The sequence below is a fragment of the Anomalospiza imberbis genome, chromosome 6, assembly GCF_031753505.1.
Source record: "Anomalospiza imberbis isolate Cuckoo-Finch-1a 21T00152 chromosome 6, ASM3175350v1, whole genome shotgun sequence".
Lineage (NCBI taxonomy): Eukaryota > Metazoa > Chordata > Aves > Passeriformes > Viduidae > Anomalospiza > Anomalospiza imberbis.
The window spans coordinates 24,881,267-24,899,069 of NC_089686.1; the positions used below are offsets into that span (position 1 = coordinate 24,881,267).

General features: G+C 37.5%; 1 protein-coding gene and 1 long non-coding RNA gene across 4 annotated transcripts; one reads left to right on the forward strand and one right to left on the reverse strand.

Annotated features, from left to right (window-relative positions):
* Nucleotides 1-376: 376 nt before the first annotated feature.
* Nucleotides 377-979, reverse strand: LOC137476636 (uncharacterized). The gene is made up of 2 exons (XR_011000482.1): nt 887-979; nt 377-604 (listed from the first exon to the last, which is right to left on the reverse strand). It is a non-coding gene; the product is annotated as an uncharacterized lncRNA (long non-coding RNA).
* A 268-nt stretch (nt 980-1,247) lies between these two features.
* MBIP (MAP3K12 binding inhibitory protein 1) lies at nt 1,248-15,686 on the forward strand. 3 transcript variants are annotated; one of them, XM_068192906.1, is made up of 9 exons: nt 1,250-1,408; nt 5,737-5,856; nt 7,525-7,737; nt 7,842-7,938; nt 9,414-9,479; nt 11,152-11,304; nt 12,854-12,951; nt 14,244-14,282; nt 15,387-15,686. In XM_068192906.1, the coding sequence occupies exons 1-9, from the start codon at nt 1,286-1,288 to the stop codon at nt 15,492-15,494; spliced, it is 1,017 nt and encodes a 338-aa protein (XP_068049007.1). In that variant the 5' UTR covers nt 1,250-1,285; the 3' UTR covers nt 15,495-15,686. The 3 variants fall into 3 exon arrangements, with proteins under 3 accessions (XP_068049008.1, XP_068049007.1, XP_068049006.1); XM_068192905.1 differs by having other exon boundaries at nt 1,251-1,408; nt 15,384-15,686; XM_068192907.1 differs by lacking the exon at nt 9,414-9,479 and having other exon boundaries at nt 1,248-1,408; nt 15,384-15,686.
* Nucleotides 15,687-17,803: the final 2,117 nt, after the last annotated feature.

Sequence of the window (17,803 nt, forward strand, 5' to 3'; positions counted from 1 at the left end):
TGCTGGTGGGGAAGGGGAAAGGGCAGTGTATTTTCCTTTATTCTTGAATTCTTCATGATTTGATCCAAATGACATTATTACATTTTGCAGGGTTTCTTCAGCTGCCTGTCCAGAGACAAAACTGCGAGAGGCAAGGTTGGTTGAAGCAGCCCTTGATCACAAGCTGGAAAGTACTATTGTTGCACAGAAGTGCAAAACAAAATTTCACTAATTTTCTTAACTGACTACCATATTCTGTGCATGTGTTCAAAATGCTATTTGACAAAAACTGTGTTATCCTGAATTAAGTAAATTTCTATGTCTCAGAGCTCCTAAATCACGAACACATTCTGCCATAAGTATTTCTGAATCCAAATAATGGTCCTCATCAACTGAATCCAAGCAAATGCCATCTAGTTCACCCTAGATAAGATATTCTTGCAACATGCAGACATCCATACAATATATTTGTAATCATTAAACACTGAAGTCCGCTTTGGAACTAATTTTTCTTTGGAACTAAGCAGAGCTTTCTCTGCTTGAGTCTCCTCAAATGATGTGGGTTGCTGGTGCTGAAAGCCTTGTTTAGTAGCATTTATTTTCATTATATCAAGGTACATCTTAGCTGAAAAAGAACCCTCAAAACATCAGTCAAATACATTCATCTGTCTTTCTAATATTTTTATTTAAGAATGCTTTAACATTTGTATATACAACTGCTCTCACCATTTTTCAATTAAATTAAAAATATCGAGGGTCAGGGAACAGAAAGAAATCACAGAAGATCAAAATAAGGCTATTAAAACAAACATCGGGTAGGAAACCTTTGAAAGCATTTCTACTTGTATTTCTCAGGAATTCCTACTAAATTTTTTAGGAAAGAAAGTTTACAAGTAAAATGTCTTACAGGGAATAGAATTTTGCGATCCCCATAATCAAGAGTACTCTCCCAAACCTTGCAGTCTGATTTAAAATCAACCCTGCTGCAAACGGAAGAGTCAAGGCTGTGAAAGCACAAAAGTGAAGGGGTAACCAGAAAGGCACAGCAGGAACGAGGGCAGCCACGGGATGTGCTGAAACAAGCACTGGCGCTGCCTCCCCCCGCCAAGGAGCCCTCGGCGGAGCCGCGGCCGGAGCCGGGCCCCGGGAGCGCGGCCCCGCAGCGGCCGCGGGAGCGCGCCCCTCGGCCCGGGCCGCGCTCCCGAGCGCCGCCATTGGCTGCCGCGCCCGTCCATCAGCGCGCGGGGCGGGGCCAGCGCCAGGCGTTCGTCATCGCGGGGCGACGGCGCGGCCGCGGCCCGGTGTCATGGCGGCGGCGGTGGCGGTGCCCAGCCCGCTCCCCGCCGGCGCCCGCGCTCCGGAGGTCGACCCTGCGGCCTCCGAGGTAGCGAGCAGCGCCCTGCGCTGTCTGGCCGGGCTGGCGGGGCAGGTGAGTGCGGGGCGGGCGAAGGGAGAGGTCCTGGGCGGAGCTGGGCTGGGCGCCGCGCCCCCTGCGCAACACCTCGCTCTGGAGGCTCGCGCAGGGCTGGCTCCTGCTTCTCCCCGGCCTGCGGGGCCCTTGTGGGCTCCAGGAATAGGGATGGGCGCTGGAGAGGACACAAGGTCTGCCACAGACAAGGGAGCTGCCTCTCCGTTGGGAGTGCCCGCCTGGTTTCTGCCAGGGCTGGGGCGGCGGTGCCGGCTGCCTCGCCCGCTCCCGCCCCTGGCTGCGTGGCTGCTGCTGCTCTGCTGCTCCTGCTCTTCTGCTGCTGCTGCTGCGGCTGCTCTGCTGCTGCTCTGCTGTTGCTGCTGCTGCTTCTGCTGCTTCTCTCCCACAGCCGGGCCCGTGCCTTGGCCTCGCGGTGACGGGACGTCGCGTGCCACTTTGTAGTTTGGCGGATGATATCTTCCATGGGAAAGTGCAGTTTGCTTAATTGATGTATCTTAATTAATTACTTTGAGTTGAAAAGCTACTGAAAGCTTACAGTGCATTAAATCAAAATAAATTTTCCGGAGCTTGAAGTTAGCCCTGCCTTGGTAATGACATGCTATGAAACATACAGTGCATCTGAGGGTCAGAAGTTTTAAAGGTGCTCTGCTCTATGGTACTTAAATTGAAACACCTGCTTTATGTTTAGTAATGTCTGTAAGTTGTGAAACAAATGTTACAGTAGTGGTGGAAGGCCCTTATCAGGAGAAGGTTTTAGTAATAACTTATTTATTGGTACAAACAATTTACAGATTAGTTTTCCACTGTGGAAACATTTATGTAGTTCTGTGAAGGCAGTAGAAGTACACTCTTACTTCAAGAGTTAGCAGTTTGAAGGTTTGGGGCCAGATGATGAACAATATCTGCAGGAGCTAGTGTAACTTAATGTATGTTTGGTACAGAAATGGGCTCTTAGATACAGAGTCAGTTTAGGAGTAGCTGCTGGCTGATATGAAATGATTTTTTGGAGTGTTTCACCTCTCATCTGTATAGAATTCTGTTATATTTGCTTCTCTCCTGCAACTGTGCTAGCAGGTGTCTCTGTTTTCAAACAAAGGCAACCAAAATTAAGGGCTTGATAATTCAGGCACTTAGTTAAGAATCTCAGTTTTCCTGTCTCTAAAATGGTTAAAAACTACTGTGGCTTTTGAACAGGAATACAGCACTAAACGGTGGGATGTCCAGACACAGCTGACTCATAGGATTACTGAGGCATGAAAACTATCTATTGAGGTTTAAAGGCCCCAGAATTCTTCCTGGTGAAAATTCTGAATGTGATCAATGAAGAGCTAGCGAGTATCAGTTTATCTCTACGTGGGAGGACGGCACTATGAATGACAGTAATAGAACAAATCAGGGAAAAGCTGGAACTCTTGAATTTATGAAAAACAAAGGAGAATAAGGGGAAAGTTTCCTAAGATTTTAACAAGGATATTAATCACAAGTTTATGAATTGTTTCTAAACTACATTAAAAACTCTTATTTTTCCCTCTTGACTTCAGCAGCTTACTTTTTCTGCAAAGTTGGCTCTACAACTAGCATGTCATTGGAAAGGTCCTGGTGATTTTTAAAAATAACTGTGTGTGCACAGACCATTGTGAGAGAACTGTTTATAGTTGCTACATCCCCTCAGTAGAGTTACAGTAGCTATGGTGCAGAGTATAAATGTCTTCTTTGGTGTTTGGAGTGTCTTCTTTCCATGACAACAGACACGTTTCACTGTCCAGTGCACTGGTTGGGTAAGGATCTGGTTGATCTATCTTAGCTGTGAAAGTCCTTTTAATTGCTCAGTTATGATCCTTTCCAGTTGCTGACACTTGTCTGCCAGTGCTTGAGTACTGACAGATTTAACTGCTGTGTTTTACCTCCTTATGGATTCTAGCAAACTGTGTCGCATTTCTGACTGAAACTCCTGATTCCCCATTTCCCTTTTATAGAGATGACTGAGCATGTGCCAAATTGTTAGCAGTCACAGTTTGATTCATTATAGTAGTTTAGGTTGGATTTATGCTAGTAAATTGGGCTGTAAGCAGGAATATTTCTGGCACAGGATTTTTTTACTGGAGCAATCAATGGCAGTATGTGACCAGGAGGACATCTGAGAATAACAGCTCTTAAAACCAATGTAGCTGATCCTGAAAAGTTCTTTAAGATTCAAGTGATAGCCAGTGTTTATATAAAACAAATTTCAAAGGGCTGAAATTACATATGATCCTGTAAATTGAATAGGCTGTGGACTTGTAATTAGTCAAAGGCTTTGAAGTTATCAAAACATTGAATTTATAAATCTGTTTGTCACAGTTCTAGTAAGTAGTAGGATGTGAAAGACAGAACTTACTCTATTGTACTAGAGACTTCTGTTGATGCAGGAGGGCTTTATACTTTTATTGAAAAGCAGTGTCTGTGAATTAAAAATATGACTGTCCTCTACATTATTCAAAGTTCTGTGGCTTTTTGTGCCTTGAACCACCTAGACAGGAGTTGTCCATTGTGATATGAAGGCACATACCAGCTTTTTCTTTTTGAAATAGGAGGCTTATTAGGAAATTGCAGTAGCATTTCTATTTTGTTTCATTTGGATGACTTCATCTACACTTTTTTTACCCTGTCAGTAGACTGTAATATAGCATATAGGAGGTATTACTCTAGAAACTTTGGGCAGAAATACGTGCTCCACAGTGGCTTAATTCCTAAAGTAAATTTTATTCCTACTATGTTCTAAATACATTCTTGATTTTGAAACTATTACAAGATTAGTATATCCTAGAATATTACTTTTCCTACATCCTGTGTACTTAGCTTAAGTACTAAACAGGGATAACGTTTTGTGAAAATTATCTAAAATACATTATATATCTAGTCAGACTGTCTCCTTTTCTATGTAATTTGGGAACTAACCCTGAATTTAGCCAGGCTGATCTTTGACTAAAGAAGGAAGGTTCAGGTTTATAATTCTTTACAAAATTGTCTTAATGCTGGGATTTGAAACTAACATGGGACAGCTTATCATCCACAGCTTTGCCTGCAGAGTGATAGAGGCATTCTAGTGTCCAGTTCTGTGTTTCATACACTTTGTGGTGGCTTCAGGACATGAGCACATATACATTCTGTGTTCTTGTTTATAACCTTTGATGCTGTTAGAAGTTAAATGTCTTTAGACCATGAGTTAAAGGTCACTTTTGTCATCTTCTTGAGGTACCTTTTTTTGTTTCCACCCCCACTTTTTATTTTAATGAAAGGAGTGAGGAATAGATTCCCACTGAATTGGGAATTCAGTGTTGCAAGCAGAGTACCTGTAGGTACTCTTGATTTCCTACAAGAATTTTATCTGTATTTAGAATTTGGGGTATCACTTGCAGGATGTTTGGTTGGATAACAACCTTCTTAGCTTTGGGAAATAAAAGTGATCATCTCTTTAAGATCTTTAGAAAAGCTTTAGTGTAAAAATAAGGGCAAAGTTGGGTGTGAAAGTGTGTTAGCTCATTAGAGTTTATTGATAATCATCTTTGTATTAGAAAGTATATTTACAACTTGTAGAAGATACATACTTCTTTTAAACAACAATTCAAATTTATTGTCTGTTTTTTTCTTTATAGTCTTGGGAGTTAAATATTGCAATTCCTTGGCAGTGAGAATAGACTGTGGCAATTGTTCATTTCAATATGAATGAATATACAGGAAAGTAGTGTGATTTGAAATAGTTGTAATAGTGATGCTGTGTAATCTAGAGTTTGATAACTTTGAGATATTAAAAATATCTTATTTTATGCACTTATTTTTAATATAAAGCTTCCTTTGGATTAGCAGCAAGTAAAAATTCAAGATTGTGCTGTGGTGTTACGTCAAGACATGGGTCGTGCAGGCATAGATAGTCTTGCTATCTTGGAATAAAATACATGAACTTACGGGAGACTGCTATCCTGGGTCATGTTCTTCATACTGGTGGTTCTAGTATCCATTGAAAGAAAAGATGGTATGAGTGATTAACATGAACAACATGCTTTCATACAATAATTAATTAAATAAAGCCAAGGATCTAATTAAAACAATGAAAGTGTGATGAGTTAGTAAAGAATTTTTAATTTTATAATATATTCTACAAATAATGGCTTACTTGGAAAATGACAGCTGCTTGGACTATAATTAATATCAAATCTTTCCAATGTTCTTGTCTAAAATTGGAATGGGTCTGTATGAGACTGAGCATAATTGTTGTTGTGTAGGAGTCTTGTATACTTTTTTGATGTTAATGCATATAATATATTTTTTATTGTTTTGCCCTGTTGAAGCTTAATCTTGGAGAGGATATTGTGAAAGTTGTAATCGATTGGAGCAAGCTTCAGAGCACATCAGCGCTTCAGCCAGCCTTGCTCTTTAGTGCACTTCAGCAGCATATTTTATGTTTACAGGTAAATATCTCATGGGACACATTTGACTTGACAAAAGTGATCAACAACTAAAAGTAATCTCAACTGTAAAATTCCAGTAATTTTGTTCTTACATTGCTGTGTTCAATAAAAAAGGATTGCAAAAGTATTAAATGCCTGGAATTCCACTATGCTCCATAGGTACTCACATTTACAGATTTTTCAGATTAGTGGTGGGAATAGCCACTGTAGGTGAGCAGGCTGAATAACTGCAGCCTCATTGATTTCTAGACTTGCATTGTAAATGTGATACATTTCCATCTATGGTGGGTTATAATTAAGCAATAAGACACGGCAGGTGTGTGTCATGCTATGATAATGATTCCATGCGTTGGGTGAGTTTTGAGGCTCATAGAGTGCTTTCAGTGGTTCAAGAAGTGGCATTATCCCAGCATGACACATCCTGGAGTGTCTTACTGCAATTAAATATATTTTCAACGTAGGTTTTTTTTTTTTTTTTAAGAGTAATTTCTTTGACATTAATGTCTCATCTTGCCAAGTAGCCAGTCACCATTACTGTCATTTCTTTTAACTATTTGAAACTTTCCAACCCTGCCAAAAGTAATTCAGTTGCATGGCAGGAAGGGCTAGCAGTTTGTCAGCTGGTAACTGAGCAGTGTTTTGACCTTGATAGTTCATATGTAGGAGATGGGATTTGAGTACTACTATTTTGCTTTATCTAGTCAATGAATTATTTGAGGTGCCTAGTACTGAGAGGATGAAAAGGGAAGTTTCTTTATTTTCTTGTCTTTAGGTGAAAAAAAGACCCTTTGTTTTCCAGACATCCACCAGATCTTTGGTGTGATAGACAGAAAGAGAAAATACGTATGATAAAAGCAAATAAAATTTGCATCCAGCATGTAATAATGCTGCAAGTGGGAATTTGATTCCATTTCAGAAAATGTGACTGCTAAAAATCATGTTGTCTTTAAAAAAATTAAAATAATTTATTGAGAGAAAATAAGCAGTGAAATTCAGACTAGATGAAACTGATGGAAATTAAAAAGAGACAGGGGCCTGTATATCTACTGAGGTTTTGATTTTACATTGTACATAAGAGTTACTGCAGTAAAATAAGCATTTTTCCTGCCACACGTCAGTGCCTTTTCTCATTTAATTTCATGACCTAAGTAGATAATCAACTGTGTCAAGCAAAGCATGTGTTCATGATAATGCCTATGTATTTTATGTCTGTGTTCTCTCATTCACTTGGGCAACTACGGTTTCAAGTGGAGAATGTAGTGCTGATGTGATAAAGGCCTTACAGTGTAAGAGCACCAGATTTCATGTTAAGGAGAAAAAATACTAAGCCTTACTGTTCTGAGTAAGCATTTGAATGACTTGTTAATTAAGTGGCATTGAAGCTTTGATTTAGCTAGTAACACAGACGTATGGGCAGATTTTCACAGAAATTTGGGAGTTTTCCTCTACAAACCTCTAAAAGACAGGTCAAAAAGGTCAGAATTGTGTGCACAATATTTGGAACTTCTTTTTAATCTTATTACTGTGTTCCATCAGAGGAAGAAATTGTAATTCCCAAAATTATTTCCATTAGTTGGGTTTGGAAAATGTAATAGGACTTGTCTTTTTGGCTTTGGGACTTTTGGACTTGTATTTTTTAAACCCTAATACACTGTTTTCTTTGTTCAGCCTCTCTTAGAAAAACTCCAGTCATTGATCAAAGAGGAAAATGTAGGCCATGTTGAACCTGGAGGTAAAACAGAAAGCCAGACAAGTTTAGATGTTTATGATAATAACAGTCAGACTGAAGAAAAATATGGAAGTTACGACTTGAGAGATCTGAAGGATGCTCATTTTAATTTTGATCCAGAAGTGGTTCAAATAAAAGCTGGAAAAGCAGAAGTAAGTGATTTATGTGAGTTTAAAAACAGAAAAATGAAAGACCTTTCTAAATTTTACATTTAAAAAATGAAATAGATATATGCCATCATGTTTATTACCTGCAGATTGACAGGCGGATATCGGCCTTCATCGAGAGGAAACAAGCCGAGATCAATGAAAATAATGTCAGGGAATTTTGCAATGTTATTGATTGTAATCAAGGTAACTGGCTAGCCAGACTTTAATCTTCATGGCAATTTAAGTTTTGTGGGGGGTTTTTTGTTGGTTTGTTTTTTGGTTGTTTTTTGGTTTGATTTGTTTTTTTGTTTTTCAAAAGCACTAATCTATATTAAACACAGAACTTTTTTCAAGAGTAACTTCCTTTTAAAATTTAGAACTTGCATGCACACTGCAGATGTCAGATAGAAAAATAAATTGAGTAGTCACTGGATGACAATGTTTAATGTATCCCATGCAGAAAGATTATATCTATTATTATGTTAATTTAAGAACTGCTGTCTTAGATCAGATGATTTTGTAGCTATTGTTCCCAGTGTTTTAACTAGGTATTCCTCCACAGTAAATGGAATTGCAGTTCAGAAATGTCTTGTGAATTCCATATTCAAATTGAAGTTAATTTAATGCTAGTTAAATTGCAAAGAATTATTTTTTAAAATGAATTTTAATTACTAGCTACTTGAAATGACTTTTTCTTTTTAACATTGCTCACATTGTAGTACAATTGGCTGTATCTTTAACCAGTCTTAAATCCATCTGGCAGACTGGATCCCATTTACAGGATCAGTAACTGTAGCCAAATGCATCTTGGAAGTTAAGACAGTTTTATATACATAACTACATAATTAGTACAGAGATATTTTCTAAGTATCTGTGAACCCACATGTGCATTGTCTCTATGAGGTACTTAAGCTCTTAGAGATCAAAGCTTATTGTTCAGTAAGCTTCGTAGAGAGTTTAGCTGCTTGAATATTAGTTGCAATGCAAAGGACATCTGAAGTTTAGTAGAATACGCTAGATCGTGAAATATTGTCTCCCAAAATTGTTAATTATGTACAGAAGAATTGATAATAAGACTTGTCTCATTGTTCAGGCATAATAAAATATGTGTAGAGCTTTGGTGTAATGAACAGAGGTTAAAATAGAAACATTAGAATAAATTAAGGTGGTCCATACTATAGGTTTTATGGTTAGGCAAATGGAAGAAGTCACATGGATCAGAATAAATACAGAAAGGTTTAGGAAAGAATGCTGATAAGTAAACTAGATCAGTCGAAAAATAGGAGTTTCAGAAAAGGACACAAAACCAGAATAACCATGGTAAGCAGGAAAAAGGCTTCTGTACAGGAAGAAGGAAATAAGTTACAGAGAAATGCAGTGAAAAGTAAGAACCAAATAAATTTGGTCCTGATCCAGTAAACTTATAACTTATATATATATATATATATACACGTGTGAATACATTTATATGAACAATTTATCCAGTTAAAAGCAGTAAGTCCATGCAAGTGTTTCAAACTATTAATGGGTGTTTATAGAATGAAATAAGTATTCCTGATTTTTTTAATTATTTGAAGCATTGTGATTAGATTTGTTGAAAGCATCAAAGTTGATGGTGGCTAGAATATTTTCAATTATAAATACATAATTTGAACCTCACTTGTTATATCATTATTTAGAAAATAGCTGTGCCAGAACAGATGCAATTTTCACACCCTATCCTGGATTTAAAAGTCATATAAAGGGTAAGCAACTCTTTTAATACCCATTTAAGTGTCCAGATATAACAGCAGTGATAAGTTTTTGATATCAAAACTTTTTATAGAATGCTCAAAAATGCAAATTTAATGTGTTGATTTTTTACTCTAGTGAATATTTTACATCTTTGTTTATGTCTTCAAGGTTTTAAATCCCTTATCTGCTTCACTAAATGAATGGTTAGGCACTAAAGACCAAAACAAAATAGCCTATTTTCATTGTCTGAAAGGAAATGTGGAAGAGATAAAGCAGGACAGAGAAGCTGAACAATACTTAGTTTTTCTTCTAAGGTGAAACCGTCAATAAGGAATTGAGATTAAATAGGATTATCTTCTATTTTTCATTAGTTGGTGCAAGTGTATTGAAATAGTGTATAATTTTGGGACAGTGGAAGTTCTAAGACATAGATTTATAAGAAGTGACAAGCTGGGGAATGAGTTTATCACTGTACTATTTTTTGGAAAGGAATAAATAATATAGAAATTGTGTGGATAAAATATTGGTTGTTCATCTGCTGCTTACTAGGTGTACACAAATTACCCTTCTTTAAAAACAAACAAAATACCCAAAATGAGAAGGAAAGCAAGCTTCTTTTGCATTTTTGAGATTGGTCATATTCAGTTATCCACTTGATATTGGTCCTAGAAACCAGTTAATTATTTTGAATTCTGTAATTTAGAATACTACTGTAAAGCAAAATAATAAGTATTGAAAGGTATGGTGAGCTAAGAAGGAAATGGGGAAGTGAGTTTGATTTTAGAATCTTTCACAAAGAACCTCTTTGAATAGTCACTGTTTTAAACTGAGTGTTAATTTGTTGGTTGGATGGCAGCATAATACAGGAAAAAAGGGAAGCTTTCACTTCAAGGAACAGTTTGTAACTGAAATGTGAAAAACACTTAGAAAAGAATTGGAAGTAAAACCAGCATAAATTAAAGCAAGAATTTAGCATGTTGCCTTCATGAAATGTTGAGTAGGATGGTGTATGTACATGTGTGCTTCAGCATCTGGAGCTGCCAATATAGTCTTTAAATCTGCTGTACACTGCAGTAGTTCTATGAGAACTTAAGAAATTACTCTGATTTAATGAGAAGTGAGCAAAATTTTCTCATGAAGACATGGCTCAGCATGGGTAGAAGATAGTCCTAGATGCAGCTAAGAGTCACCAAAGCTTTTATCCAGATGACAAAAATTAGAAGTGAATTTCCTTGCTGAGATTTATATTGGTTCTTCAGTTGTGTACCTCCCCTCATCTTCATGTATTTATGATGCTTCCTGTAATATTAGGTCTGGCCTCTTCTTTGCATTCACAAAAGCTCTCATGTGCAACTGCTGACATAGATATCAAGGTTTCTGCTGTTTATCAGCAGCTGATTATAAATTCTTGACACTGCTGTTCTACATGAATGTATGAGTAATTCTTTTACTTTGCATATGTAAAATCCAGGGGTTTTGTTAGGTTAGGTTACTCATGCAAAAAAATAAGAAAGTGCTTTTATTTGAACTTTTGATCTTGCTGTGTGTGGGACCCTTCATATGCAAGACATCTGTAAAACTGATTTAACACAGGTTTTCATGCTTCAATATTTTGATTCTTTTAGTTAGATCTGCTTTGTGTTTCATGTGCATATATGTGAAACTTATTTTCTCTTTACCTAGTTTCTAGGGTAGTAAATACATATGGACCTCAGACTAGATCTGAAGGAATACATGGGTCCACTCACAAAGCTAGTGTACCCATTCATGATTGTGGAAACCAAGCTGTTGAGGAGAGATTGCAAAACATTGAAGCACACTTACGGTTACAAACAGGTTTGTATGATGTTATAATTTTGACATTGGTGTGCCATTTTATACTACAGTTATGATTACTGTGGTGAAACTAGGCAAGCCTATAAAAACTGATACTTTAAAAAAAGTGGATAGATCTACTGAAGGGTTTCGTTCACCCCAAGTACAGTGATCTAGTGTTTAGGGTTTTATGCCCAAAATGGAACCCAGGTTTATGCCCAATTTGAGATGCTGAGTTAGTAAATGGACACTTTATGCGGTGGCAAATAAAAGAGAGGCACAATAGAACAGGATTTAAAATAATATGGAATATCTGGAGATTCAGGTTTTCCATAGCCATGGAGTCCTGCCTTGACCCACTTAACAGGAAAAGCTGAATTTAGGACTAAGGGCTGCTTCATGGACAATTTCTGGGCTGGTGGTAGAATCAACAAAAATGATGACCTGAAAGCTTTTCCTAAAGATGGATGTTTCTTGAAATACATTTAGGCATAAAGCTTATTTCCCAGAATGTGGGAAACTTGTTGTCACTATTTCTTTTTAGGCCTGCAAACATGAGTCCATACATTTCACTAAAATAAATACCATAACTGTCAGGCTACTGATGTTTTTTAGATAGTTGCTTTCCTTACCCCAGCTCCAGTTTTCCATAGTATGGCACTGAGGCACAATGAGGCATTTATCAAGGAGGAATTAGTATTTTTCTTGAAAATTATTTTCAAAACAGAGCAGAAGCCCAATCTCCTTCGAGTTAAGCGAATTTTCTACACATGACACTGCAGACACACTTGGGTTTTTTTTTTTTTTTTTTGTCTTCTGAATACTGAATAGATTCCAGTCCATTATCTTAAAGATATTTCTAGATTCCTGAGACTGTGTAGTGGATTAAAGTTCTCTGGTAGCAAGGAGAATAAGATATGCATAGATAATCTTGAGGCTGCAGACAGAGCTTGTCTCATAATAAGCTGTCTCAAAAATAAGCTAGCTTTTGTGCATAGAAATAGAATTTGGAAGCGGCTAGCTAGCATTAGGGTTACAATGTGTAGATTTGGAGTTTATGCATATATCAGATATCAGGGACAATGATTGGAAGTAGCTAAGGAGGGGTCCTTGCTTCCAGGTTGTGCCTCTAATAGGTGATTAAATTTTGCTTAAAGGAATGGGTCAGTTAAACAGTATAGGTTAAGAAGATGGAAGCATGCAACACCAGCTCAACTCCTGTTCACATCAGCAGTCATGGGGAGCATCTCAATATTATTTGATGCATACCCCATGACCAATGTATTGCAAAGAGTGATCATTAGTTGTTTCAGGGACCTTGACAGACATACTTGAGCCAACTACATGAAGTTGTCTTACTGCTTTCATTGACTACACTGGCTTATCAATCAGGTTTTACCCTGAATCATATTAATTATCCTTCCTTGATATTATCCCGTCTATTTGTTTTGTTCAGCTACTGGTTGATAACTAATCTTGAAGAATACAAATGTCAGACTTGCAATCTTTAGTTAAATAAATCATTCAAGCGCTTTTCCTGATTTCTTTGCATTACTGCTGATGTATTTAGGTGGTCCAGTACCAAGAGACATTTATCAGAGAATTAAGAAGCTTGAAGATAAAATCCTTGAGCTGGAAGGACTGTCTCCTGAATATTTTCAATCTGTAGTAAGACATTTTTTTACCTTCTTTCAGCATATCTAAATGCGTTTATGCCTTTTGTGCTTGAATCTTTGATGTACAGAGAAAAACTTAGAGTTGTAGGTTACGCTTTTAATAAACAGCTCCATTGGTGTAGTGGTTATGTTACACGTGGACCATCTAATCAAGTTCATATTTACCTAATTTCTCACTCAAAAGAAGAAAGTATCTGTTGGGGGGGAGGGGAAATTGCTGCCACCCAAGCTTAACTAATTTGTAAGAAATGTGTCAGAGAGTTTGTATTTTTCCGCCTTGCCTTAAAATCTGAAGTGCTTCTTATGTCAAGAAAATTGACTGAAGTTTTGATTTTTGATACAATCATTAATGGCTTGAAACAGCTGAAATAATTTGGGCTTCTGTACATGATCTGATTGCTAACGATATGTGAATAACTTCCAAAAGGATGAGGGAGTAAACTGTCTGAAAATTGCTTCATGTGATTCTGTGACTTAGTTTTCTTTATTTCTGGTTTTGAGGCAGAGCTCTGTCTCTCTCTGAATAGTACGCCTTAACCTTCACTCACCAAAGGGTATTAGGACAAAGAGAGCATTAGTTGTTACTACATTAGGCTCTATTTGACTGTAGAAATTTCTTGTCTGTTACCTTGCTCTTTTTTCCCAATGTAACAGTAAGAATGTCTCTTTTGCTGTTGATTGCAATTTAATCTATAACTTCTTTCTTGAGACTAGCCAAAGAAGAGTCAGTTAATAAAAATCAATAGTACACGTTTTTGTTTAATTTTTTAAAATTTGTGTTGGAGACCAGTAAAGTTATTTATTTGTGAGGCTGTTCCTTCTGGCTGAAAACCAGAAGTTAAAATATACACTTTCATAAGCTGAAATTTCTATTGAAAATGCTTTAGGATCTCTAGAATGAGAATCAGGGAGAAAATTGTGATGGTGGCAATAGTAGTGTTGCACAGTAATTAGCACATTTTATCCGAAGTTTTGCATAAATATTGGTGTGGATATAGTCAAATTTTAGGGATGAAAATATTGACAGTTTCAAAAGCTCAGTTCTGTCTGAAGGAAGTTTCAGTTAAATTGATAGTTGTTGACTGCCAAGTTTGGAGAAGTTTCAACAGCTTCTGACCGCTCTCCAGTAGTATTTCTCATGATCCAGAGTACTTAATTATAAGAAATATTTCTTTAATCCATGGAATGGCAGTCAGTGGGGTTTTTTATACTTTAAAGACTCTTAACAACTTGTGGTCCTCTGTCAGTACAACATTAAGTCTGTTTTGATTGTCTTTTCTTCAGAGCTGTTCTGGCAAGAGGAGAAAGGTTCAATCTCCCCATGTAAGTGCTCTTAACTCTTGTTTTTCTTAAGTTTAGGATGTTTTGGATAGAAAGTAAGGAAGAGTTCTGTGAAGCAAGTATGTAAGTTCTCAGAAGTAGCTGCATCAGTATTGGATAGCTTGCTGTCAATGAGAGAAGGAAGGAGACAAAGTTAATAGCTGTTACGATGAAATGAGTCCTCTAAGAATACATACTAGGGTTTTCACCAGTTAGGAGAATGATAGAATAAAAGAAATCTATAATGCTGTTAATCAAGCTGAGAGTAACAGGCAATTTCTGTATTCTGATCAGCCCTCTATTAATGTCTTCTTGTGGCATAGTGGTTTTTGTTGATTTAAAAATTATTTTTCAATTTGCTTTATCAGTTTATGAAAAGACAGAAGTAGAAATGGCTGGCTTGGTGAAAGGACTGCATTATAGCAGATACTAACCTGTCAGTAAGACTTGCCATTTTCTCAACACCATTACGTAAGGGTATGCATATACCATGTACCTCTTAGGCCACAAAAGAGAAGTTATCATTGGTGTAGGTGGGACCTTGGCTGGATCCTTACCTGCTCCTAGCTATCACCCTTGGAGACAGATGGATTGGAGAGAATGCTTAGAATGGGATATGGGCATTTGAAACTTGAGAAATAGGCTTGTTTAGGAAAAAGGGTGAAATATTTTTATAAAAAGGATGATGGCCAGATTGTGTAAGAAAACATAAAAGAATTGTCAGGTTAAGTGGCAAAGAGGAGCTTGATGTTGGGCAGTAGGGGAAAAAACCCTTTAGCTGTAAACCCAAGTTCTGCAAAATCTAGGTAGTCTCATCCAGTGTTTTAACATGAAGAGATTTCTTAGGGTTTTTTGTGAGCAGACTAAAGAAGTATCTAATAAAAGTGGCATGAATGTATTGATCCATGATTAGGACTGTCTTTCTTGCAAGTTTGTATTGTTTTTCCTTTAAATTTAAATAGGCAAAGACTACATTCAGACAATTCTGCAGAAGGAGTTCTATCACTTAGTACAATATGCAGTGACCTCAAGTATCAAGTGATAAGCCACTTCTCTAGCAATTACAAGATGTAAATGATTGTGATTTTTATTTTGTTCTTTTAGCAGAGCTATTCACTGGCTGAACTTGATGAAAAGATCAATGCTATAAAACAGGCATTACTGAGGAAAACAAAAGAAAGCAAGTTCAAGGAGGCTGAGCAGCTTCTTCGATAAAAATGTTTTCAGAATCCTCATCATGATTTACACATACCTAAACCATAGCCCTGAGCAGTGTTCATCAGAGATGACTAGCAATGAAGACAAAGCAGGCATACAAGCTCCCTTTGGATGATTGTGAAAGCTTTCTTCAGAGTAACTTCTTTAAAAGCAGCCTTATTAATGACATAGTTACTTTAAAATTAAGAATGTTTCAGGAATGTCATTCTAATAATCTGTTCCCTTCTGTTATAAAGGAGGACTGCAGCATTGTTTGTATGTGAAAAGTCTTAACCTGCACACAAAAGCTGTCACGTGTTATTCTTGGTGACTAAGTATTCAAAAGGACTATCTTTTGGATACTGATCATGTAAGTAGTTTGCACAGACTTGGAAATTAAATTAAATACTTTCTCAGAAATACACTGACTTTGGGAAAAAAATACCTAAACCTTGCAGAATGCATGCTTGCCTGTGGGTTTTTTTCTGTATTTGTCACTGTTTTCACAGCTGTTAGAAATGCAGCAAATTGCATTTGTGTGACAGGTGTTTATGGAAACCATATATGTGTAAATAAAAACTGTTCTTCACTTTTTCAGTGTCTTGTGGGAATTCAAATTTTGTAACGTGTTCACAAACAATGTATTCTAAAAACCATCCCAGAGGAGATTTTGAGGAGCATGCCAGCAAGGCATCAACTTCCCTTCTATATGCATGCTTACATGACTGAAGCATGGATACTAGCTTGAACTCTGACCTTTGGCCAGACAGTGAAGTGAGATTGTGTTGTGACTTTTTGTTTGGTTTTGTTTGTTTGTTTTTTAATAAACCATTTTCTATTTATATCAGTTTTATTTACTGTCATTATTTTAGTTTAGAAGAAAAGTAGCTGCTATGGAGAGAGTTTTATGTAAACTGCTCTGCTTAGAGCAGTCATATTGTTGATGTCCCTGTATTAGTCTCTGTGACAGGTGTTATGAACAGTACTGACTTGACACCGCCTTTGAAGAATAGTAGGTGTTTTCTGTGACCTTGTCTTTTTATCCAGAATAACATTTGTTATAGCAAATGCAGCTAATGTTTCTCTGGAGGTGAACCAGCAGAAATGGGAGAGAAAGCTGCTTGAGCTCTTGTCCTGGCTCCAGGAAGGATGACAGTATGATGGTAACCTCTAAGGTGCTGCTTGTCCTTCCCAGAAGAGATCTGAGTGCCTCAGATACAACTGTGAAGAGGTACTGTTGCAGTTGAAGATTGTCGTGTGTGTTACATATCAGTACAGTATCCTACAGAGACAACTTTTGTTACATGAAGCATTGTCATTGTTGAACATCCTAACAGTATGTTTTATGAGGGTGTTTTGGTGAAGCAGCACATTATGGTCCTCTGGCCCAGGAGCCTTAGCTCGAAAGAGTACAATGTATAGTTGCCACCCCACACACTTCAAACAGTACTTGAAGAGTGGTAGGAGGTGGCTGTTACAGGGCCAGGAGGAATGGCCAAAGGGATTTAGCTTTTATAAAGCAGTAGCTTCCACTTATCGTACAAGTACTGGTAGAAAAATGAATAGCTGAGGAAACAACAGCAAATGTACTCTGGATGATAATTTTTTAACCCTATATAATCTATCAAATGCATGTGACAGACAAACTTGAAAAATATCATGTGACATTCATCTTGCTTTGTTGCTAGTCACTTTTTTGCCATTATTTGGTTTCAAGTTCTTACTTTCTTGAATGCTTAATGCCAAAGTGCCTGTACTGTAAAAATTCAGTGGGAAGATATTCTCTGCTTTGAGCTGAATTTAAAGGTACTTGCATATTTCAGAGGTCTGCCAAGCTGTTGGAAGTTTCCCTTCCTCTGCTGTATGACTTTATGTGAAGAGGCACAGAGGAACAGGATGCGATGCTCTTCTGTGGTTCAGTGATACTGGTCCTACCAGTTTATCCTTCCTTGCCTTTTGTCTCCTTGGGTTTTACCTTCTATGACTAACTTCCACTGTCAGGACTGTTTCTGCAGAAAGATGAGCTCTCACCACAGCCCCATAATAAAGTGGATGCAGCCTTGACCTCTTACATCTCCCTTTTTCCAGAACTACACATTCTGCTGTTCTTCCTCTGCATCTGAAACACTCCAGTACTTGCTGATAGGTGCAGCTGCAGTAGCTGTAGTCTGAGAGGTAACCAAAGATTAGGCAAAAGCAGAGGAAGTACTTACTGTCCTCTTGATCTCTCTGAGAGAGTAGGGGTGGGTATTGATGCTGAGAAATCCTCTCAAATATCCACATGTTGAAGGTGAGACAGACTTTAAATAAACAGCACGCTTGCTTGT

What these genes read in the sequence shown, in the direction of transcription:
- MBIP (XM_068192905.1), top strand. Translation starts at nt 1,286, where the DNA reads ATGGCGGCGGCGGTGGCGGTGCCCAGCCCGCTCCCCGCCGGCGCCCGC. An exon ending in TGTTATTGATTGTAATCAAG is followed by an intron (nt 7,939 to 9,413) that starts GTAACTGGCTAG and finishes ATCATTATTTAG; the next exon opens with AAAATAGCTGTGCCAGAACA. An exon ending in ATTTAAAAGTCATATAAAGG is followed by an intron (nt 9,480 to 11,151) that starts GTAAGCAACTCT and finishes CTCTTTACCTAG; the next exon opens with TTTCTAGGGTAGTAAATACA.